This window comes from Varroa jacobsoni, unplaced genomic scaffold (assembly GCF_002532875.2).
Source record: "Varroa jacobsoni isolate VJ856 unplaced genomic scaffold, vjacob_1.0 scaffold_64, whole genome shotgun sequence".
NCBI classification, from domain to species: domain Eukaryota; kingdom Metazoa; phylum Arthropoda; class Arachnida; order Mesostigmata; family Varroidae; genus Varroa; species Varroa jacobsoni.
In genome coordinates this window covers 223,398-244,515 of record NW_019212966.1, presented here as the reverse complement: position 1 = coordinate 244,515, position 21,118 = coordinate 223,398, and the positions used below count along the sequence as shown (strand labels likewise).

At 41.2% G+C, this 21,118-nt stretch overlaps 1 protein-coding gene and 1 long non-coding RNA gene across 9 annotated transcripts in view; one reads left to right on the top strand and one right to left on the bottom strand.

Annotated features, from left to right (window-relative positions):
- Positions 1-21,118, top strand: part of LOC111261778 (uncharacterized) — a 55,513-nt gene that overhangs the window by 16,137 nt on the left and 18,258 nt on the right. Inside the window, exon 1 of one of the 2 annotated variants that reach the window (XM_022835540.1) lies at positions 16,889-16,971. The exons of the other annotated variant lie outside the window; for it this stretch is intronic. Within the exon in view, the coding sequence (XP_022691275.1) occupies positions 16,908-16,971 (64 nt within the window). The 5' untranslated portion in view covers positions 16,889-16,907. Of the gene's footprint in view, positions 1-16,888; positions 16,972-21,118 lie in introns of those variants that run through there. 2 annotated transcript variants of the gene reach the window in all.
- Positions 12,960-20,690, bottom strand: LOC111261819 (uncharacterized). Of its 7 annotated transcripts, none has more exons than XR_015311756.1 (5): positions 19,167-20,690; positions 17,542-18,475; positions 16,542-16,577; positions 16,025-16,262; positions 12,960-14,420 (listed from the first exon to the last, which is right to left on the bottom strand). It is a non-coding gene; the product is annotated as an uncharacterized LOC111261819 (long non-coding RNA). The 7 variants fall into 7 exon arrangements; XR_002681221.2 differs by having other exon boundaries at positions 17,542-18,084; positions 18,348-20,681; XR_002681223.2 differs by having other exon boundaries at positions 17,542-18,079; positions 18,348-20,681.

Below are 21,118 nucleotides of genomic sequence, written 5' to 3'. Positions count from 1 at the left end.
TAGGAAAATACTGTTGCTCTGACAGTCCACTAGACCAGTTTGTCCTTGTAAAAGGTCGGCACGTCACGCGTCTGCCCGCCAAAGTAACGGCCATATACAGGTCCAGGTTCAAGTCCGGGTGTGGATTTACTTCGTTTCTTGCTGGAACCTAGCGATGTGAAGTAATGCTTAATGGCTAGAGTACGGGATGTTTACTAGCCATTAGGAACATTTTTACTACACCGCACAGGCAATGAATCCAAAGTGGTGCATTGAACAAGTATCATATCTTTTCATGATGACGTTGCAATAAAACATTATAAATTATTACCAATGTGAGTACAGATTAGTTCTGGATGTGGTCCTCCATTCGATACCGATGGAGCTGCCGCATCAGCAAGAACGACGCAGTAGCGTTGCGTCATACTAGGATGAACTAGATAGAGTGCGCCTACTTATTACCGAAGCCTCAGTGAGAGGAAAAAGATCGTAGAAGTGGATAAAACATGAGGCTGCTTGTCTACTCGGTGGTCTAGCATTGATCGCGCATGTTGTTTCGAAGCCTTTTAGCCCAATCAATGAAACACGCTTATGTCGAATAAACGTACTCTATTCACGCCAGCAAGTTGCACACTTGCACAAGGGCGAAGCACACGAATACGAAGTAACTCAGATCCTCATAAGAACTTATCCCCTTAGTAGCGTTTGCCTTGAGGTTAAACTAGCGATGTAAACTCTTTCTTCCCAAATATCTTTTTCGTTATCTTTCTCTGATTCGTAAATAGGACCATTCGGATTTAATGTCAGTTCTGCTGATCGTGCATTTTTCCAGAGCAGAACAATAACCGTACCAATACAACGGGAGGAAGCGAGATGGATTGAGGGAGATAGGTCGATTGGAAATTGCATTTGTCTCCAAGTCCGAATTCCGCCAAGAAATGCAATGGGATAAATGCATTACGAAAAAATGGACGTGAGATGATAAAAACAAAGTAGATAGAAGCATGACGCCACTGCTTGAATCTGGGGAAACGTCAAAATTGGTTACTTTGCTTCTGGCTGATTTCTTGCTGGTGCGTTTATATGGGTTATGCCTGGAAACTGCGCTGCGTTCGCAGCTATCCTAGCAGCGAATTTCTACGCCCAGCTCAAGCCGACAAACCGCTCAATTATAATGAGAGAATGGTATGTGATCTGATTCCACAAGCTTACTAAACCAGCGCCTCGCGTAGTAAATAGATTTATGTATGTACTATAAGTTAAGGGAATAGCAAATAGATCGTAGGAAACACGAAACGAAGCTTTCAGCAAAACAGATTCTACAGGGAACGCCGGCGTCGCGCCTCTATCCCTGTGACGTAGGCAGTATGCGCATACAGAACGAAGGAGGGAATGTGTTGTTAGGGTCGAGCGACTCTTCGAAGAAATATTTTGATTTTTTTTTTGTTTGAAAAAAATGATCTCATTGATTCAGCGACATAAATTCGCTAAATTTTGTACAGGGTTACATCGACAAAAAGCTATATTCAATCCTGTTTAATGCTGATGCACATGGTGTCTATATCTCTGCCATTAACTCCATATAGCACCATCCACCGTCTAATCATGCGTGTTAACGTTCCCCTGCTGTAATGTTAAAGGAGCTTCGTGCCGTTAGCGGATGCATGTTACATATTTTACGCGACACAAAAACGTTGAGAACGAAATGCCACGGTTAGCCGTAGAGAACTCACGGCTGGAAAAAAAATAACCATTAAACCAGAAAGAATGTATTTGTATAAATAAGCGATTTGTAAATAAAAGGCTTGCGTCTGCTTCGAGCTGGACTAAGCAGTATTTAGAAACGATAAACACGTACAGCGGTCGCGTTGCAGTCACAGGAACGAGTATGGAAACACAACAGTTGTTTCAAGGAGGTTATCCTCTCGTAGAAAAAAGAACTACCTTGCTGTATTTATAAATGGCAGTGCAGTAATCATGTTAACTTCCGGTAAATTAGAACGTTAGTGACAACGTTGTTCAGAGTTATACATTCATGTAAAGCTGTATATACTTGAAAGACAAAATGTATGTATGTTTATTTGCCTTAGCTGTGGATGTCTGAGCCTTAATTCGTATTAAGTGCTTCCAGCGGGAGTTGAACGGATGAAATATACTACGATCTGATGGTATAAGAAAAAAAAAACTACTTTGCGCTTATGAACACCTGTAATACGTCAGACTGTAGGACATAAAACAACATCGGGGTTACCAAGCGGTTTGGCTGCATCCAATTAGAAGCGAGTTAAATTAAACACAATGTGTTTTTCTTTTGCCACGTTCATAGAAGGTCAAGCAGGCGTTTATAAGACTAATACCTAATCAACGTTTGCAATAATGGCAAACTTCTGCACTCATCTGTTACGTTGTGGAAAAATTAATACGTTGAAAAATAGGGCAAAGGCGTCAACACGAATTCTCTAACTGTCTCTAACTGTATGATGTAGGCAGGTATCGAACTAACAATTCGGATGAGCGCATTTTTAAGAAAAATTTTGTCGAAGAAAGTAAGCTATTTTGAGGTGGAACTGTCCGTGGATCGAAAGCCCAAAAGGCTAATATACTTATGATTCAATTAGAACGAACAACTAAACCATCCTATACAACGAAAAATGACAATACGATAAACAAAAATACTAAGCATTTCATTTCCACGGTTCATTTAACATTTTCTTCCCGATTACCCGTCATTTATGCGTTTACCGCCAAGTTAAAAACAAGAATAGGGATGTGCCGGGTTCTATTAATTTTGACCACTTATCGAAGCCGGAACTTTTATATGTGCTCACATTCACGTGCACTCACTGACGGCCATGGACAGAGTAACAACTTGCTGCCAAGTTCTCTTTCGGAATTGTCACTTTTGGTCACTGATCACTTTTCTTGCGCAGAAAATGGGTCCCTTTGCGACACTACGGGCGGAGAGCACACTTTTGAGCGGCAACTAAAAGCGAATCTAACCATCTCTAAGAAAATTTACCATGCATGTGTATACTAGAGTAACTTAGCTTGATTCATCTCTCGTGCTGAACTTAATTCCGGTACCATGTATGCGTCGAGGGACCGTCTATGGCTACAACGGCCACTATTGCTATTGCACCCACATGACCGTTTTCATTCCTCAACTTGCTTTGAACGTAGTCCGACCCGATTAACAGGTCGAGATGCTTCTACCTGCGACAGACGAGATACATTGCCGAGCGCGCACACCTGCGTCATTACGTTTCGCGACAAGAAAAACGCCTTTAAGAATCGTCGCCAGTGCCAGCGACGGCTGCTATAAGCCAGAAACATGATAAACGGTAATAGCAAAAAAAATCCATGCTGAAAAAGCCCACTTTGGGGTTGGCCATTTACAATCACTACGTCTATTCGCAGAGAACACGATAGTAACACGAATTTGAACGTGTGCCGGACTCGTCGTCTTCGTCAGCGGACAACTGCTTTTTCTGCCATTTATCTAAATGATGTATTTATATTCATAAAGCGTCAAAAGGATTCGACTTAACGGGTATCTTTCCTGTTGTGGGTGCAGAAGGTAACGAATAGGAAGTCAGACCGGCGTTAAACGCCTGAAAATACTTATTCTTTGTCGGTGCCTGGATATAGTTGCAGAAAGCTCGACTAAGCAACACTCACAGTCAGTCCGAGCAGACTGCTAGAGAGTGGCTGTCTCAAGCGTATATTTGGCAGTTTTCTTTTTTGCAAGCTAAACTAATGCCTACACGGTTAACAATATTGAGCTAAGTATGTCCCTATTCACCCCGTCATCTCGAGAACCCGAGTGTTCACTAATGTGTTTAGATGTCGAGGGGATCTACCGCGTTGTTCACTGTGGACTTGTTTCTTGTCTGGAGTGTCGAAGTCTTATTTATTGCGAATGCAGCGGATATAATGGTGGCTGCTGATAGTGATCAGAGATCAAGAATGGGAAGGCCGCTTGGATCTGAACTGAAGGCGGTTGGACCAGTTGAGTCAATAACACGTAATACTCACATTGTTATATGTTATAGGGTCGATGATGCCGTTGTGCGTATTACCCCCCATCAAAGAAACACTTTGGCATCGTTGCATACTTTAAATATGTACCTAAGTGGCAGTGAGAATATTTTTAGGCAAGTGGCGTTCCTTAGCTAAGCACCTAAGGAAATAGCAGGGTTTCCCCAAGTCTATGCGTTTATATATAGATGCATATGGCGAACACAGTATTGAGTACTGTGAGCTTCTATTTGTCTCTGTCGCTCGACTGTTACTCCGAAATAATGCTGTGGTTTTATCTATTCTTTATTTCATGCTAGCCGGCATCGATTATGACGGAGTTCACAAAACGCACTGGTAGAAGTAGCCTATATTTTAAAATAATATAATGAAATACTAAAGAACCTACTATCGTATTATTTGGCTTGAAAACGCTTATCATTATAGATGTGTTCTCTCAGACTGAGGTACGGCCGGTACCCCATTTACAGCGGGGTCGCCTTTTTCTCGTTACGATCTTATTCTTTTATGAGCAATACATGTCCAACAATCCGCATATCATTACTAGGCACTGATCTCGTGTCAGCCGTTCGCCAACGTTGCCTTCTCCATATCCTCTTCTTAGTCTATTCACAAGCAAACCGTACAAAATCTATTAATAAACGTTTAAAGATTGAGTGTTCCGATCGTTCAAAAAGCGGGCTGGATATCTTTTCTTTAGCGGGCAGATTTCCACAAAGCGGTCGAGTGGTAAGCGACGAACGGCGGTAAACGACCTGTGCAGACAACTGATAGAAACAAAAAAAAAACTAGCCAATGGCGTTTATGTTGAGACGTTGTCGTCAAAACAATTATGTAGATTTACAGGGATCGATGGAGAAACTTCGTGCAGCTTAATATTTCGCCATTTAGCGGACAAGTTTGAAGCCGACGAAATATTTATAACCGCATCGCTCGCCCCGCGGCGCGTATAGTTTCCGATCGAAGCCGAAACAGCTTTTTTCCAGCGTTACAGGTCGGGAATGAATCCCAACGTGACCGCCACTTATAATTAAGCCAATGGACGTTATTCAAAGGCGATTTACTGCACATAAAAAGTAGGAAGAATTTGGAATTACTTGGGTATCTATTCCGCTAGTTAAATATATTTAGGAAACGCTATATTGTATAATGATCCATATTGAAAGATGAAGTTTAAATAATGCCCGTATCGTCTAGTAGGGAGCACAATTAACATGTGCACACTGAGAGGACTGCTGTTTTGGTGGCTAGACTATTAGAATCTATATATTAATTTATTAATAAAGGCAAATTATTTCGTTTTGATAAACTAGAACATGGGCTTTACTTTTGTTTTCTTGTCCTATTACCATTGGAAAAAGTTGTTTATGCAATTTTCAAGTACCAGATAAGGCAGCGTATGTACGCATTGGCTTATGTTTCTTGTCAAAATAGATTAAACCAAAATCGTTACCCCTATTGAAGGTACCATCTTCCGAAACAAGTTTTTTGTCTAGTTAAAATGTAATGAAATAAAAAAATGCGTTCATGGATTACGGCAGCGCGTTCTTAAATTGAAAATGAAAGACATCAAAGCAATCAGAAAAAAAATCCGGAGAAATCACGATGATCGTTTAGTGTATGTTTCTAAAGCACTTCAGAATAGCAAGTAGAACGTGCATGATAATTTGTTTTAAAACATTATGCAACACCCGGTATAAGATCAACTAAGGATGGGTATTAACGGTAGCGTTTGAACCTGACTTTATCTAAAATATAAAAACTATTAGAATATAAACGGCTATTACTTCTTGTAGATCGGAATAAATGTCTCATGTCAAAAAAAAGAAAAATTATATATGGCCCTTTGGATTGGCCCTGAGCGTCACCTCCGCTTTTCACATTCTTGCCTTGTCCTCGATCCCTGTGGCGTCCTTCTAGCTCGTACCCCAGTGTGTCTCATCCGTGGATGAACGGACAACATTTTTTTCAACAGAATTTCGGCAAGGAATTGTTTTGTATTGCTTCGATCGTCAATACTAATGCCGTCGCGGGTTGTTTTCTTCAACCCTTTATTTGCGTTATTTCGCTTTGAACAGACAATGAAGTACTGGTGAAATTGATAAACGAGGGACCCCAGACAAAGGAAGTGACAAAGGAGGAAGCCCAGCCATCACCAACGACAAACACAGAATCCGTGATCCATACGCAAGACAAGACCACTTCGTATACCTCAAAGACGGAATAAATCATAGACAAGAATGACAGCAACGGCAACGATAGCGATAGTTGCTGCGGAAAAGGGCGGCAACGAAAAGCTGTCACGGGCGATGCCAGTAGCAGTAGTAACAATTTCTAGAACTCACAGTTCTCAAAGAGTACACGAAACATAAGTAAACGAGTTAAACGTCAAACGAGTCTTGTATGTATTTCAATGGCGACATTTTTTTCACGGTTTGGAAGAGCTTCCAATAGCCACTCTGAATCGCAGACATTTTAGCGAAATTTCCATACAGAGCAATTCCTATATCATGTTATTCGATGCATCATATTATAATGCGTTCGATATAAGGCGATAAAACTGCGTGACTCATTCAAGTAAAAGCCTGTATCTGACAAGTGTGGCCTAACGTGGAGTTCGCCTTTTAGTCTAGATTCGTATTGAAGTGCCCATGACGATCCGCTTTAGTAATGGCCTGAAGTGTCATTTTGTTATTAAAAAAAAATTCTTAAACGAGCCAGATTTGCTCTTCGTTCTTTCTTTCCTACTGCCCTTTTCCAGTGTACAAGGTGTAACATTTCATACGATCCACCGAACGCTTTGGCCTCCATGATCTACCCAACAAGTTAACCTTGATTAGAGCGATTCTTAAGTAATAGAACCGTAAGAAAGTACTATCATAAACAAAGCCGATCTATTTGTTCATATGTACTGTACAGAGGCATTGGTAGAATTGTTAACATCACGAAGCAGCACTGCGCTCAAGAATTGAAGTGCCCAAACAAATTCTTATTTGCTTCGGCGCCTCAATTTTTTGCCCATTTCTATGGTAACTTCACGTAACGACCCTACGATAACCAGTTAATGAATGTCAACACACTGGCCAGATTTTAGGTTGGTTCCAAAGGCAGTGTTGCCGCGACCAGTCGCTTAAGTGCGACAGCGATAAAGTGTGTAAGCGAACAGAAACAAAATAATCAAGTAATCTAATATAAATAGGGACGCCTATACAACAATCAATAAACACGCTATAATCGGAGACTAACGAAGAAAAAGTTCTAGCGAAATGAAGCGGCGTTGAAAAGTTCCGTAGGTCTCAATGAGAGACTTCGATAAGAACGTACTTTGCTCGTAGCTTCTAAACACCTATACGGAGGTATTATTATTAAAAACAAGTGTTGATCCACGGGAGCTGAGCGGATGCTTCTGCATGTTGGAGACGCTAGCTAAAGCCTCACACATTGTCGTAGCAAATGTGTAGAAGAAAGGAGGCCCACCGTCCGTGATTTATGCGACTTACACACTAATTTCTGATGAACAGTGACGATATTTGCATCCCCGGCATCCGAAGCAAACACGTAAATAACGTTAACGGAAATTCTACGTTTTCGAACGCAGATTTGCTGGGAACTGATCACTAGGATCCCTGTGTCTAGTGTGAAACAGTAGGAATAGGGCGTTCATTCTATCGCTGCATGATTGAATTTCTTTGTCGATATGTTACATGAGTTTTAGTTAATTTCGATAATATTGCTCACTTCGAATATGAAACATGCATGTATTGGTTGCTTAGGACGTGACGTAGAACATAACGAAACATGTCGAAGGGCTGCACGATAGTGAATGAAGGCAAAGCAAGCTGAAGAACAGAAAGCGCTATGGCTCCTACGACAGGGCTACTTAACTATGTGCCATAGAAATGTATTCTTCATCGAGATTTTGCTAAAACAGAACAATTGCATCGTTTACATTCACCAGAAATCTGGCCTACTTATAGTAAATCGACTGTTGGTTCAATAGCGATTAGTCGAACCGAAAGGTAGTGAGCAGCTGGTTGAAACTGTGCGAAGCACGCCTGACCTTCGGGACGAACACCTGCCGAAGGAATCTGTGAAATATTCTGATCGGCAGAAGCAGAGTCAGTTACCGTTGAACGAAATAACCAGTAACATGTAAACATGCGTACCCCGTGCATGTAGCCTCTATTTGTAGGTGTCCTAAACGACAATTTGGGCTCTTTACCTATAGATACAGCGTGTAATGTACATACGTACGAGTTGGCTCGGGTTAGACAATTCATGTTGTCGGCGTCTGGAACTAGGCACCTGTATGATGTGATCCGTTGTCCAATTACCATCTTTGTTCAATCACAAGTTTTATCTAAGAGTTCAACAAGAAAAACATTTACGCCTTAACTTTTCATGCAAGGCCATTGAACTGGTAAGGTCCAATGACTCTGTCAATAAATCTGATCGATAAGCTAATTAACTAGTTCAAAGAAGATTAGGACCATTCCGAATGCGCTTATTATTTAATTGGCCAATTACCGTAAGAAGTTGTAAGTGCGAACTTAAATGAGCAGTTCATATATTAACAGGTGTTTTCTCGGCTCCTGTTGCGGTAACTGTTTCGAACTAAGTAACAACACAGTTTTAATCAGCGCAAAAAAATACTCCTTCCATCTCATGAAGCTCTCCGAGTCGCTCTGATCCTAACTAGCTTGTTGGCGCAATAATAAACTACTTCCGCTTCTAGTTTAAGCCTCCTGATCTGCCTTGGTCGAATAAGGCAATGCTGAGCGCTTACATTTACGAAAAATTGAAATTTAGCGTTAATTTTCCTAGTAATAAATCTAAGCGACAAAACGGAAAGAAGTGCGTCAGCCATTAATTGAGCGGGTCAGGTGTAACGTTGCATTTCAATGGATTATCGCCAAAATTTCGTCACGTTCAGAATAGAGCTGGTAAAACCTTAAGTCGGACAATGTGTCTCTAATATGAAAAAATGAGCATCTACATAGCCATACATAATGATAGTATATATGTAATGAGCATCTGTAGCCGTTATCTCCTCAGCTCGTCTAGAAGTCGACGCTTTTTTTTTTGGAAACAGGTGAAGACTTTACAGTAGCGTAACGTTAAAGTTTTCGCCGAAGAGCTGTGAGCCTAAACGTGATCCAAATATTAACAGTCCGCCGACTTCGCCACTGGTACTCATCTAACAAATTTTGTTTCTTGTTTATGTAGATATCTATGCGTAACACTTCAGTTGACGATGACGAAGAGATGCATTATGGTGCTTTGAAGACGATTATTATCGAACACGTGTTAGACACAGGATATGATCTAAGCGGAGGAAAGAATAGATAGCGGAGTAGGGTTTGCTATGGTAGACGATTGCCTATAGTCGCAATCACGAGCTCGGACGATAGAAACTAATCTAGAATCTAACGGTAATAATAAAACGAATGTAAAGCGTAAATAGATTACTTCGTTGTTATTTCTCAGCTGTCGTTGTTGTTGTCGTCCCATGATAACGGCCAGCCATTTTATGGATCTCACTGCTTGAAAGATAGTATTTCTATACAGTACAATCAAATACGTATCCTGTGGCAACGATAGAGTATAGATTAACATCATATGCTTTAATAGGGCCTGTTAATCGTAAAAACTATCTTCACGAACGAGAATCTGTGACAGTACTCAGTATACAACGAATATATACGGCGTATGTAAAGATCAATAGCATTGCATTGTACGCTACTAACGAAGATTGCTTGCTATTCTTCATTCTAAAACTTTGCTATATCACCCGTTACTCGGACGCTAACCAGTAATATCATTCTTTCTCCCCTATGACGCTTGATTCTGTTCTGAAACCATGATAAACGTAAGTGGGTTTATGTCATCGGCTGACTAGATTAGACATTAAAAAAAAAAGGTAACGTAGCCATCTTTTCTTGAACTCACTTGCCAGTCGGCGTATGCGAACTAAGCGCGAATGTAGCCTGGCTTCTTATATCTCAAGCAATCGATCTCGAGTAAGGCCCAATTTCGTCGGAAAATATCCAAAGAAAAAAATACGTTGTCTACAAACATATTTCTTGCAGGAAAAAGCAGTGTCATTAATTATCGGGGGGACTCCATTTTCTTGTTCAGTTAGCCTTATTAACGATTTAAACCGAAGTCTGTGCTGAGTGAATCTGAAATGATGGTTCTTTTTATATAACCTACTTTTTAAGCAAGCTTCTCAATACAACGACGACCATTGAAGACGCTGCAAGCAGAAGCGACCGTGAAACAAACCTGAACATTGCAGGAGAAACAAAAAAATAATGTGGATTTTACGGAACAAGACCGCAATAGTCTCTATTATACACATGTCGTATCCGAAAACATATCAACACCTTCTTTGATAAACAGGTGCCTTAAAGAAAAACGGTCAAGTATACCCTTCAGAGATGAACCTAAGACAAATTACGGTGATAGAAATGGTGCTAAAATTATGAAGAAATTGCGTAATATCATATACTTAATACAAATGTCCAGTTGCACCCAGCTATCTTAAAGGAAGTATAACACTGCCAATTCTATAGTGGAATCATTTAGACGGTTTATTTTTAAAAACCGTTCATGTTTACGTTGGCGTCGTCGCTTTTCATCTAAGAACAAAAGCGGAAGGGGTCTTAGTCTACATAAAAAGGACGAGGCTTTTGTGGTTGGGTAGAGTTTTTTTTATTAAATTTCATCCTCCTTTTCATTCGCTTAATTGGTGCGCTGAAGTTTTACCGTGATCTAGAATGTTCAAAATAAGTTCCAAAAGGAGTCGCTAGAAAGCCCCGGACTGTCTGCCCGAGCTTATGAGGCTATCAATCGCAGCGTTGGATCAGTTCATCTTTGGGAGCGATGGCAGGCACTAGGATAAGGCCTTGATAGTCAATGACAGGCAGCATTGAGATCTCTACCTAATGATGAAGATACGTTTGCGTGAGGAGTCCGGCATCAGCCGCATACGCCGCTCAATTTAGATGGTCGTTTTTCGTTTAGTCACTGTCAACTCAGACAAGCTCCGATATCGCTGCTGAGAGGCATGCAGTATGAAAACATGCAACTTGCATTAGCTTCTATAACGCCATTGTGATTATCTTTCCAACTGCGCCGGATGTGGAGAAGAAATGAATCTCTGAAGAGTTGTAAAAAACACATCAAGGCACAACTGTTCTATCGTCCGAACGATACTTTATAGTACATAGCACATCTTGAAAATTCACCGAAACAGCGTCAATTGTACTGATCTCCAGTAAGTTCTATCGACCTTTATCATAACTATTGAAAACTTTGCCATCGTCAAAACAATATATCTCCAGGTTTTAACATTGAATCAGAAACCTTCTCTCTTTTCTATTGTTTAATAGCGAAACAGGACTCATCACGTTAGTTTAGGCGCTGTGGCAGTCCATGATGAAATGTTTATAATTGGCTGTTCGTTTGGCAGAGACTCAAGCCGTTTAACGACGATGTAGACAAAAAGCTGTCGAGTTTATAATATGCACCATCTTCGAAATCACGAGTAATGAACCGATTTGAACCGCTCAGATAAGCAGCAATGGCGATAAGACAACAAGTGAATTATAGGGACCTCTTAGAGGTTAAAGAAATTGGACTTTTTTTTCTCGAAGCCAGACCTTTCAGGCAAATACTCTTAGATTTTTTGTTTACTACTGTAGTTGTATGTCAATGATCAGGCTGTTGCAGGTAAATACGTCGGGCTTTGAAATTAAAAAAATAACTGTTGAACAAGTTGAGTTAGAATGAAGATTTTATAAAATGCATTCAAGGTACTCTTTTTTATTCTTACACGTTTGTCCCGAAGCTCTAGCAGCTTCTGGGCAGCCATATACCAACCATTCGCGTTCCGCTGTATAATTTCTCATTTATGGCTTGTCAAACATGCTTGCTCACCAGTCTCTCCTTTTAGGGCATGGAAAACATCGTACCTAAATCAACTTAGGTCGGAAGAAAAAGCGGGTTGATACTTCTTTCTTCAATCCAAGGAGTAATGGAAGCACTGCGGTGATGTTCGGCGTTGTCATCAAGTGACCATACTCCACAATTTCGATCCTCATGTCACCAATTCATAAGCCTCTTGAGCATCTCGAGAAAGAGGGCCGTATTCATCATCTCATTTTGTGCATGTGTCATAGTACCCAATGCTAGTACACCTACCCCATGTTACCACCGAACTCGATTTCTCTTGAGGAGACGTCATTCTCTCGCCTGGTCCCTTTTCAACTTGTAGTAAAGACTGATCGATGCCTCGCCCATGGCGACCGTATGTTTTTTGTTGACTGAAACGCAAATTGCACATGAAATACACTATATGCATTTCCAACTGGCCTGGAGTCAATTCACCGCGAATCCCTTTTCCCTTAGTTTCCAGATGTTCAGTACTTGGGCTATAATTGTGTATTACATGTGAAACGCCGGCCGGCAGAGCTCTTAGACTGCGACTTCTACAACCGTAAACAGCCTCCCCGATTACGGCAATCCATTTTTGCCTTTCGGGTCCCGACATTTGGTCATCTCTTCGCTTGTTCTCAACGCTCCGATCTCCGTTCTTGACACGTTTGCACTATCCATATACTGTGCTTTCGCTTTTTATCGTCTAATGCCACTGCCAATCCTCGATGAATTTTCGCAGCGATGTAGCTCTCGGGGAATAAAAGCTTGACCTCTGGACGTTGATATTCGAGACTAATAGGTACCAAAGATCATTTCTCGTATAGTAAGCTTAACCGATCTTCACTCTCTCAAGTTTCTACAAGGCTAGAAGTACGTACCGGCCGAATGTCTTCTGCTAGAGACTCGTGGCTGAAGATTCGCTTTCGGAGTCTAATGTAATTTTATTGATTAATTTGTTTAGAAATGACGCAGTAGGTATGGAATGAAAACATAGAATCAAATCAAGTAAAATTTGTTAATAGTTTCTATTGAGATTTCCTTTTATTAGTCCGCTTTATATATAATGGCTGTAACTGTGGAGTGCAACAACACCAACTGAAGACGTCAGTGAACTGAGTCACAGATAAATCGACTGAATTATTTATCTACGGCCAGCACCGACATCAACTCCGCAATCCGATCGTGACTCGAGGAGGTCGTGGGGTCACTGCAGGAGCGGCAAAATTGCCGTCATGCCAAAACATCACTGCGTTCGGCCCGAGTGTGAGGTAGTAAGGGCTGTTGGAAATTTGGCCAATTAGTTTCCGTATGCCCCGGCTAGCCGACGAGGCTTGTTCGGAATAAAGCACGCTAACGGTAGAAAGACCTCGGTGCCAGTGGCGGTGCTACTACCGCCGCCATTGCTGCTGTGGCAAACCGAAACTTGGCTGAAGTCTGATGTCCGTTGTCTTCATGCCTCGTATAGCGAAGGCCGCTGCCGTCGAAGAGCGAGTCGTGACCAGAGAGCATTCCGTAATAAAGAAAACAGGAGTCGCATAGAACATCTCGTACATACGCAACGAACCGTTGGCGGAAGACTGGATTTTTATTTAATACCAGATGCGAAACAAAGGCTTTTATAGAATGAGCCTCTATATCTTGAGAATTTTTACACCTCGTTATTGGCAATTGTTTATTATTTGTGATCATTTTACAAGAGAGATTTTAGAAGAGGTCGTTTTTAAGTTAGACTACTTATCCAGTAAACTCTATTCGAAAAATATGTATTGTCTAAAATTAATTGGAAGTACGGTATCTATACGACTGCATCAGACGTAATACGTCACAAGTTCGCGAAAAACCGCGTAATTGTGTCGTGTTCGACGTGGTTTCAACTTTAGAGATCGATCTGTACGATAGTCGTCGTTATAGTAAACGATCTACGAGAACGAATCCTTTATTTAATGTTTATCCTTATAGTCAGTGAGTTAAATAAAAGCGACACTAAATAACTGCGATTGGTGCCGAATTTGCTGCGCTAGATATGATAATAAAACGAAAAAAATGTTTTGTACATTGCGTTGGAGTTTACATTTCAGTTACAACGTCTGACGTCAGTTTGTGAAATCTTGGAAAGTTATCCAAGTTCCGCGCTACGAGAAACTAAGGCATCTAAGATGCTGATTAGTTACACGGCTAAACCAGCTTCTAAAAGTACACGAATATATTTTAAGCTAAGGTATAATTGAATCAATGGCCATACAAGTTATTCTATATAATGGCAGCACAGTATTACACCAAATAGATATCGTGCCAGTATATACAAATTCTGTGTCTCCTGGCAATTTTACTGCCCGCTATTTGTATCAGTATCCAATGCGAAGATCAACGTGTCTTGCTTATATTCATAGTCGATTGAAAACTTAGCGGACTTCTGCATACTACGTAATCAATTTCCTCTTTTTCAAACGCCTCTCCAATGCCTGTAAATCAAATAGGACATTTTTTTAATATTATTATTGTTGCACATTAAGATTATCGGTTCCTGATGATTTAAACTCGAGTTGGTTGGTACTGTTAACCGAAAAGTGTTTTTTTATGTGCAGATTGATTGTAGCAATCTGGAATAACATTAAGTCCTGTGACAAATGATTTTTCAATTACTTAGCATCAATCAGTATAGAAGCCTTAGTTGTAGATGATACGATCGGTTTAATAAAATTTGGCATATTTCTCTTGCGACGTAACCCGCAACACTTCCATTATTTCCAAGTTTTTTTTTTTTTTTTATAAAACTTAATCTCAAAAGCAACCAGATGTGACTCAACTAGACCAGAATGGACTTATCTCGTCATTACCTATGCGCGTATCTATCTGCTAAAACGTGTATTTCTTCACAGCCTACTCCCCAGGCCTATACTTGTTTCGCACGTGATTATTGCAAACTTCTCAGGTACGTTTGTTTTATACAAACCATTGAGGCTGAGTGTACATTTGTTTTGTATTTGTGCTATAGTTGAGACAGCATCCTCAAACGGTAAATACTATGAAAATTTGCAGGTAAATTCCATCATGTCGTGCATTATCATCATGTTAGCACCTCTATATCATGTCTTCAGAGTAAAGCTTTAACATGGGCCAACTTGATCGGCCATATCTTTTCGGTAATTAAGAACGGGTTAGGACAGCTGGTTATCAAATAGACCTTCATTTTCTATGTATGAATATATACGGCGACACCGATTATGATTAGGAGCCTCGCTTAAATTCTGCACCATAGACCCCTGAGTTCTTTTTGCTCTGTTAGTATTCAAAATTCAAAGGCGGGTGTCCCTACATGCTTCGCACAAACCGTGACGCTTTGTCCGTCTCGCAGGGTCGCATGCGACGTGTCACTTCGTATAGCAATTCTTAGATATAACCATACCGAATCGATCACTGGTACGCCGCATGGAGGAACTTCGCTTCATTTTGGGCTTGCACAGTCGAAATCGGTTATGCGGCGCATGAGCAGGAGATCTCTGCGTTTTTTTCTTCAAGAAGATGCAGAAAATCTCGTTGGGTCAACTGGTTGAGATGACCCGTTCGTTGACCAAAATTGGGTTTACAAATCGTGCCCCATCCATGTTTGGTGAAATCGACCGCGGAGGAGAAGAGAAGTTACAGAAAACTCGACACAACGGAACGAGCAACTCTGAAGACAATTACTTAAGAATTATGCTGCACCTGGCACCTCGAGAAGTGGGCAATGAGACGATTGGCAGCCAATCGGCAAGACATTTCGTCAAGAATGTGGACAAATACAATTGTTTCATTCTTTCAGCATCAGTCGATCTTAACGACATATACGTACTCATAAAGTTATGAGTACGTATATGTCGTAACGAATTAACGTAACGAAGACATGACCATTATGTAGAGTCGTTCTGTGACTATAAGGCATTAATTAGTGGGAATTTCGTACCTGACATAAAATCACAAACCGACAGAACAATCAGCTGATTGAAATACATTGTGTTACGCGTACATATATACACTCATGATTCACACATTCGTTGGAAGTGCTGTAGTAGTTATGTATATTGACCTTTTTCCTGCTTTCCATCCGTTCACATAGGCGTACGCGTCAAAACTATTTATGACGATATTACATTTGTAACAGTCAATTAACTAAGTAGTCGTCGCAGTGTTGTCTGTCGGTACCCATGGTTCATCCTGCGTTGTTTAAAGCCCAGTAACGGATTGGCGTTTACCACTGACACGCTCTCCACATAGTGGTTATCGCCCTGTTGACACCGGGGGCATCGACCCTTGCACTGGCCGAACTGCATAATCAAAATAAAGAACAGGCAGTTGAGGCGACTGTCAGCATCACATTACGCCGTCACAGCTGTTGACGCTGGCTCAAATCCATGTCATGCGTATATGGACTGTGATTCAAGGAAGTTAAAATCTATTATATAAAAGCACAGAAGTTGATGACTCACTGCAGAACTTTGATGATAATATAAATAAAGCAAGGGTGATCCTTGTTTGGGGTTGGTTAAAAAAAGTACGCTGAGGAGAAGAAGCTATGGAGGAAGATCAACAGCAAGAGGTATTACCCTTTGTTCGTGCTCCGTTCATGTTTACCTTCGTACCTGTGAAAGGTAGCAGTGAAAGAAAAAGTTGGCAGAGTCAGCATGGCTGATCTCATTCGCAACCGGTTTTTAACTTTACGCTACTTTAGCCGTAAAAAATACAAATAAATAAAAACTTCGATGTACATATAACAATAGATGAGCCTGTAACGTTGAGCGCAGATGCTGAATTTGGCGGATGTCTGGTAAAGCACTGTCGTCTACATCAGTGTAAAACCTCAAGCTTCCTTTCTGACGGACATAGGACAAACAAAAATGACGACTCTTACCTACGTAAGACTGTGTTAGGGAGCTCATTATTACATTAAAGCGTACTATGCTTAGGTGTACATGGGGCGAAAACGGATATGCCACGAACCCGTGAGTCTATATGGCGTGCGTCTTTCCGCATACGGTGAGATGTCTCGTAGGTTAAAGCAGATGCATATCGTTATGACTGTTTGTATATTGATGCGAAACGTATTGTATGGAAATTCAACTTAGAGTCCGTACCTGATACACAGAACGCTATGAGATCGAAAACGATAAGTAAAACCTAATTTCATGTTTTCCCTGGAGCATGGCCCGTTTAATACGTTTGTCGACGATAGCAATTAAAAATGGTGAGTGAGAAACGGCAGAAAAGTGTAAGTGTGCCTTACCTATAAACTTTTTTTGTGTGACAAGCCGTATGCAATCTTGACCGGTTGCACTCGAATGGCTAACATGGCAGAAATGCATCTTAACACTGACATAGAACATATTGTTGAAGACATTGCAACTGAGCGTGATTGGCACGAAAGGAATAAATGTTGCTTTTTGAAAAAGTCTGATATCGTCATACGATCTAACGCCTGCTGCAGGTCTTCTTTCGCGCAAGGAGTCCCACGGCCCAAGCGGAACAGATAAGAATATACAATATTTTAGTATTACCTAAAACAATTCAAACAACTCTCACGTGATTGGATTAGATGTATCATTTTACCTGTAATGGATTCCAACACTCAATTATCTCTTCACTGTACTCCGTACTGAGAAGGTGTTTCGCAGTTTTTCTTACTGATGATGCTCACCGTATATACCAACTTTCACTGTACAAACTTTCCAAGCTTTCTTTTTCGAGCGGTCCCCGATCAGTTTCCTTTGGTCCTATGCCCCTTTTACGACAAAAATCGCCATATCACACAAAAATCAATACAAATCGCAATGTACGGTTAATCTCGTTGATTAGCTGACGCTAAGCGAGGCGTTATCGGTGAACTGTCGGAGAGCTGGCAACCCTCACTCACCTATTTTGATTTTTGACAGAAGCCGGTTACGGTATAAGTTTGAAGGATAAAACACATAGTTTAGAGATCGCTGCCGTCGACGTCGGCGCCGTTACAGGTTATCAGATTAAGCGGCCGCCCATGTTGTCTACCAGGCCATTAATGAGACCAGCCCCACGCCATCTCTATTCACCAGGTAATGGCACTACATTTTACGTGATAAATCCGTCAGTGAATAGCTTCTTGGTGATGCATCTACGCTGGAAAAGAGCATTCAAGGCCAGAAATCTAGGTCTCTATGTATATCACCACAGCTTGGTTCTATATGTTGCGGATATGAGGAATACTCAGGCATGAAACGTACTAATTATAAGAATTTACTATTTGGTCGAACTTCATATGGTCTGCTATATCTGCAAGCAGAAATCTCGGTTGCTTTCGTCAATTCAAAGGAGAAATATATTTTTTCTTTTAATGTGAACGTTGGATCAGACAGCCTACCTTATAAAAAAACAGAGCTTACCATATTGCCAATAATACATTTTCTATAGCGTAACAGGTGCGTATGGCTATCGTAGATCGGACGCTGGTCGACTTGTTTTTTCCACTAGTAGATTCCTGTCAGTGAACTATACGTAAGACGTGCTAGAACTAACAGTACGTGAACAACGTTATCAACAAAAGTATTATAATCTCGATCCAGCCAAAGAAATCTTTGCCACCGGGTGGCGAGCATCACAATAAATAAACACAAATATTTATTGTATTGCATGAGTATAACATGTTATATAGCAGTATTATACAGTTACTAATACTGCAGACTGACTCGATATTCGTTATCATAACGTATAACAGATATGTAACGTGTAGGAATATTGATGGAACGAAATCGGAAAGAAAAAAAATAGGGTTGTATAAAATAAGAATCGTCGTTTTCGTCTGTAGAAATCACGGTATCGATGAACATTATAGTGTGAAGCTATTGCACAATATACCTAAATAGGCAATGCAGATTATCGTCATAGGTAGCCATTAGGGCATGTAAAATTCAAGGACGAACGGAAACATCTTTCTACCATTCTTGCTAATAAAGTTTACAATGTCGCTCTTCAAGACCCTGTATGCGTCACTGTTTGCATCAGAGTAATTGTTAATGAATGTCCAAATCAGCGGCGTAACGGATGACAGCAGACAATTATTTGTATATTTTCAGCTGCGCAAATGGCCCGTTCCTAGTATCGTTGTTGTGCTAGCTAAGGCCTGGCTCCTCAAGATAACTCCTGATTATGGCTGGATCGATGTTTGAACTAGCGTGTATTGGTGTAGGCCTGCACTGATTCACCTAAAGAGACGTGTAAGCAACAGCACTTCGGTCATGCTGTGTGTTCCATTTTTAAGCCGTTGCAAGCAAAAAATATTTTATGCGGATACTTTCGTCGCCATATAAACAGACGACAACAAGAGTTTGAGCAAAACAGTGTCCTGCAATGTCAAGGCTATTCATTCGTTGATTTGGGTAGCACCGAGATTGATTTCCAACTGCGGTTGTGGTACAATGACGCCTCCACCACTTCTAGTTTATCTTATCTTATTCACGGCCAATCTAATGTCCTAGTAAATTCCCAAATGTGTCGCGAAAATTTCTGGTAATTGTATATTACCACACCTGGTGCATTCGGTTTTTTTTTTAAATTAACGCTCCATTGATAGTCGACGTGGGACGATCGCGTGGGCGGTAGGTTCGATAGGTGCCCCATGCTAATGACTGATCATTTAATTTTATTGTCTCGCAGTCTTCGCCTGATTCCTAGATGGACAGATGGCATCGAAGCACTTGTTAATTTGCTTTTGAATTTAGTTTTGTTCTTGCGGTCGCCATTGTCTATCAGCAGGATCATCCCAAAGATATTTGCATGTTTCGTGGATTAAAGCCAGTGATGTTATTACGGTTCTGACATCACCAGGCTGTTTTCCATGATCAGATGCCTGTTTCGCCTGTACACATTTTTAAGGGGATTGCTGTTTGTCGCGGAAGATTACTTTTATTTCTCTACTTTTTCGGAGAATAGTATCCCCAGTTGTCGATTGGCAACATCAGCCGTTCGTGATTATTCCAGTGCCGTTATGATTGTCGTCACTGGTCCATAAACACTTCAGCCCTTACATATAGATCTATCCACAGGACTAGAGAAAACACGAGATTGCCAGTCACTGCCCAGTTCCGGCTTTGTGTTGTTTCTCGGCTGGAGAAATCTTCCTCCATTAGTTCAAATTTACACTTGCCAATAGCGTACTTGCATTCGTTATAATCTTTCGCTATCTAGCCATGTTCTGCCGATCACCTATGAAATACTCTTCAAGCCACGAACAGGCACGTACAGCGACGAATCGGAGTGCGCCAACGAAACTTTGTATGTTATGGTACTCTCACAGATGAACTGGTTGAAGTAGCGATTGGTTTAATGGTAAAGATATATATAATCTTTGCGAAAACTCAGCGACGAGGGAAAAGAGCCTCCGACGGCGGCGGGAACAACAGCGGAATCAACAGGAATCGCACACAGAATCTGGGCTCTGGTATCTGGGACAGCACTTGGTGCTATTGTTATTGTTGCTTCTGCTCAGCTGAGCTGTCTAAGCTGTACAACAACAACAAAATATAAACAGCAATCTGTAAGCTAGCAGTAATAGTATTAATCGTAGAGCCAAGCAGCAAGTCACCCAATTCGGTAACGCGGGCGGTCGCTGTTGGGGGTCGGCGGTCGGTCAGTCGGACATCTCGACATGAAGGCGGGCGAACGGGACAAGTCGAAGTGAAAGTCTGCTCGAATTCTGATTACGCTTCTCATTCTTCTTCTGAAGTGCACGCACACGAATTGACGCGGAGCAGACGACGAAGATCGCCATTTTCTACAGCCATGTGGCTATGGCTGCTCCGGTAATAAAGGCAGCACCGTTGCTGGTCGCCAGTGGTAGATGTCATTTGATGTCCTGCAACGGTCGGTTCGCCCTACTGATGGAACAGTGATGTTCGTTGGAACTAACCGGCTTGGCAATTTTTCCTATAATACATAGTACAAAAATCAGCGACACACTTGAGCAATATATAGTCAGTCGACCCGCAAAATTTGAATCTATCTTCATATGCTTACCACAACACTATCAATGGATTCTTGGGGCAGCGTACTTTACTGCTTGCTACTTGTTGTAATGTATCGGTTGTGGCAGTATTTGTAAGTAGCCAAAGTGGATCAGCGGTGACGGACCGGGACAGCGCAAAATCAACACGATGGA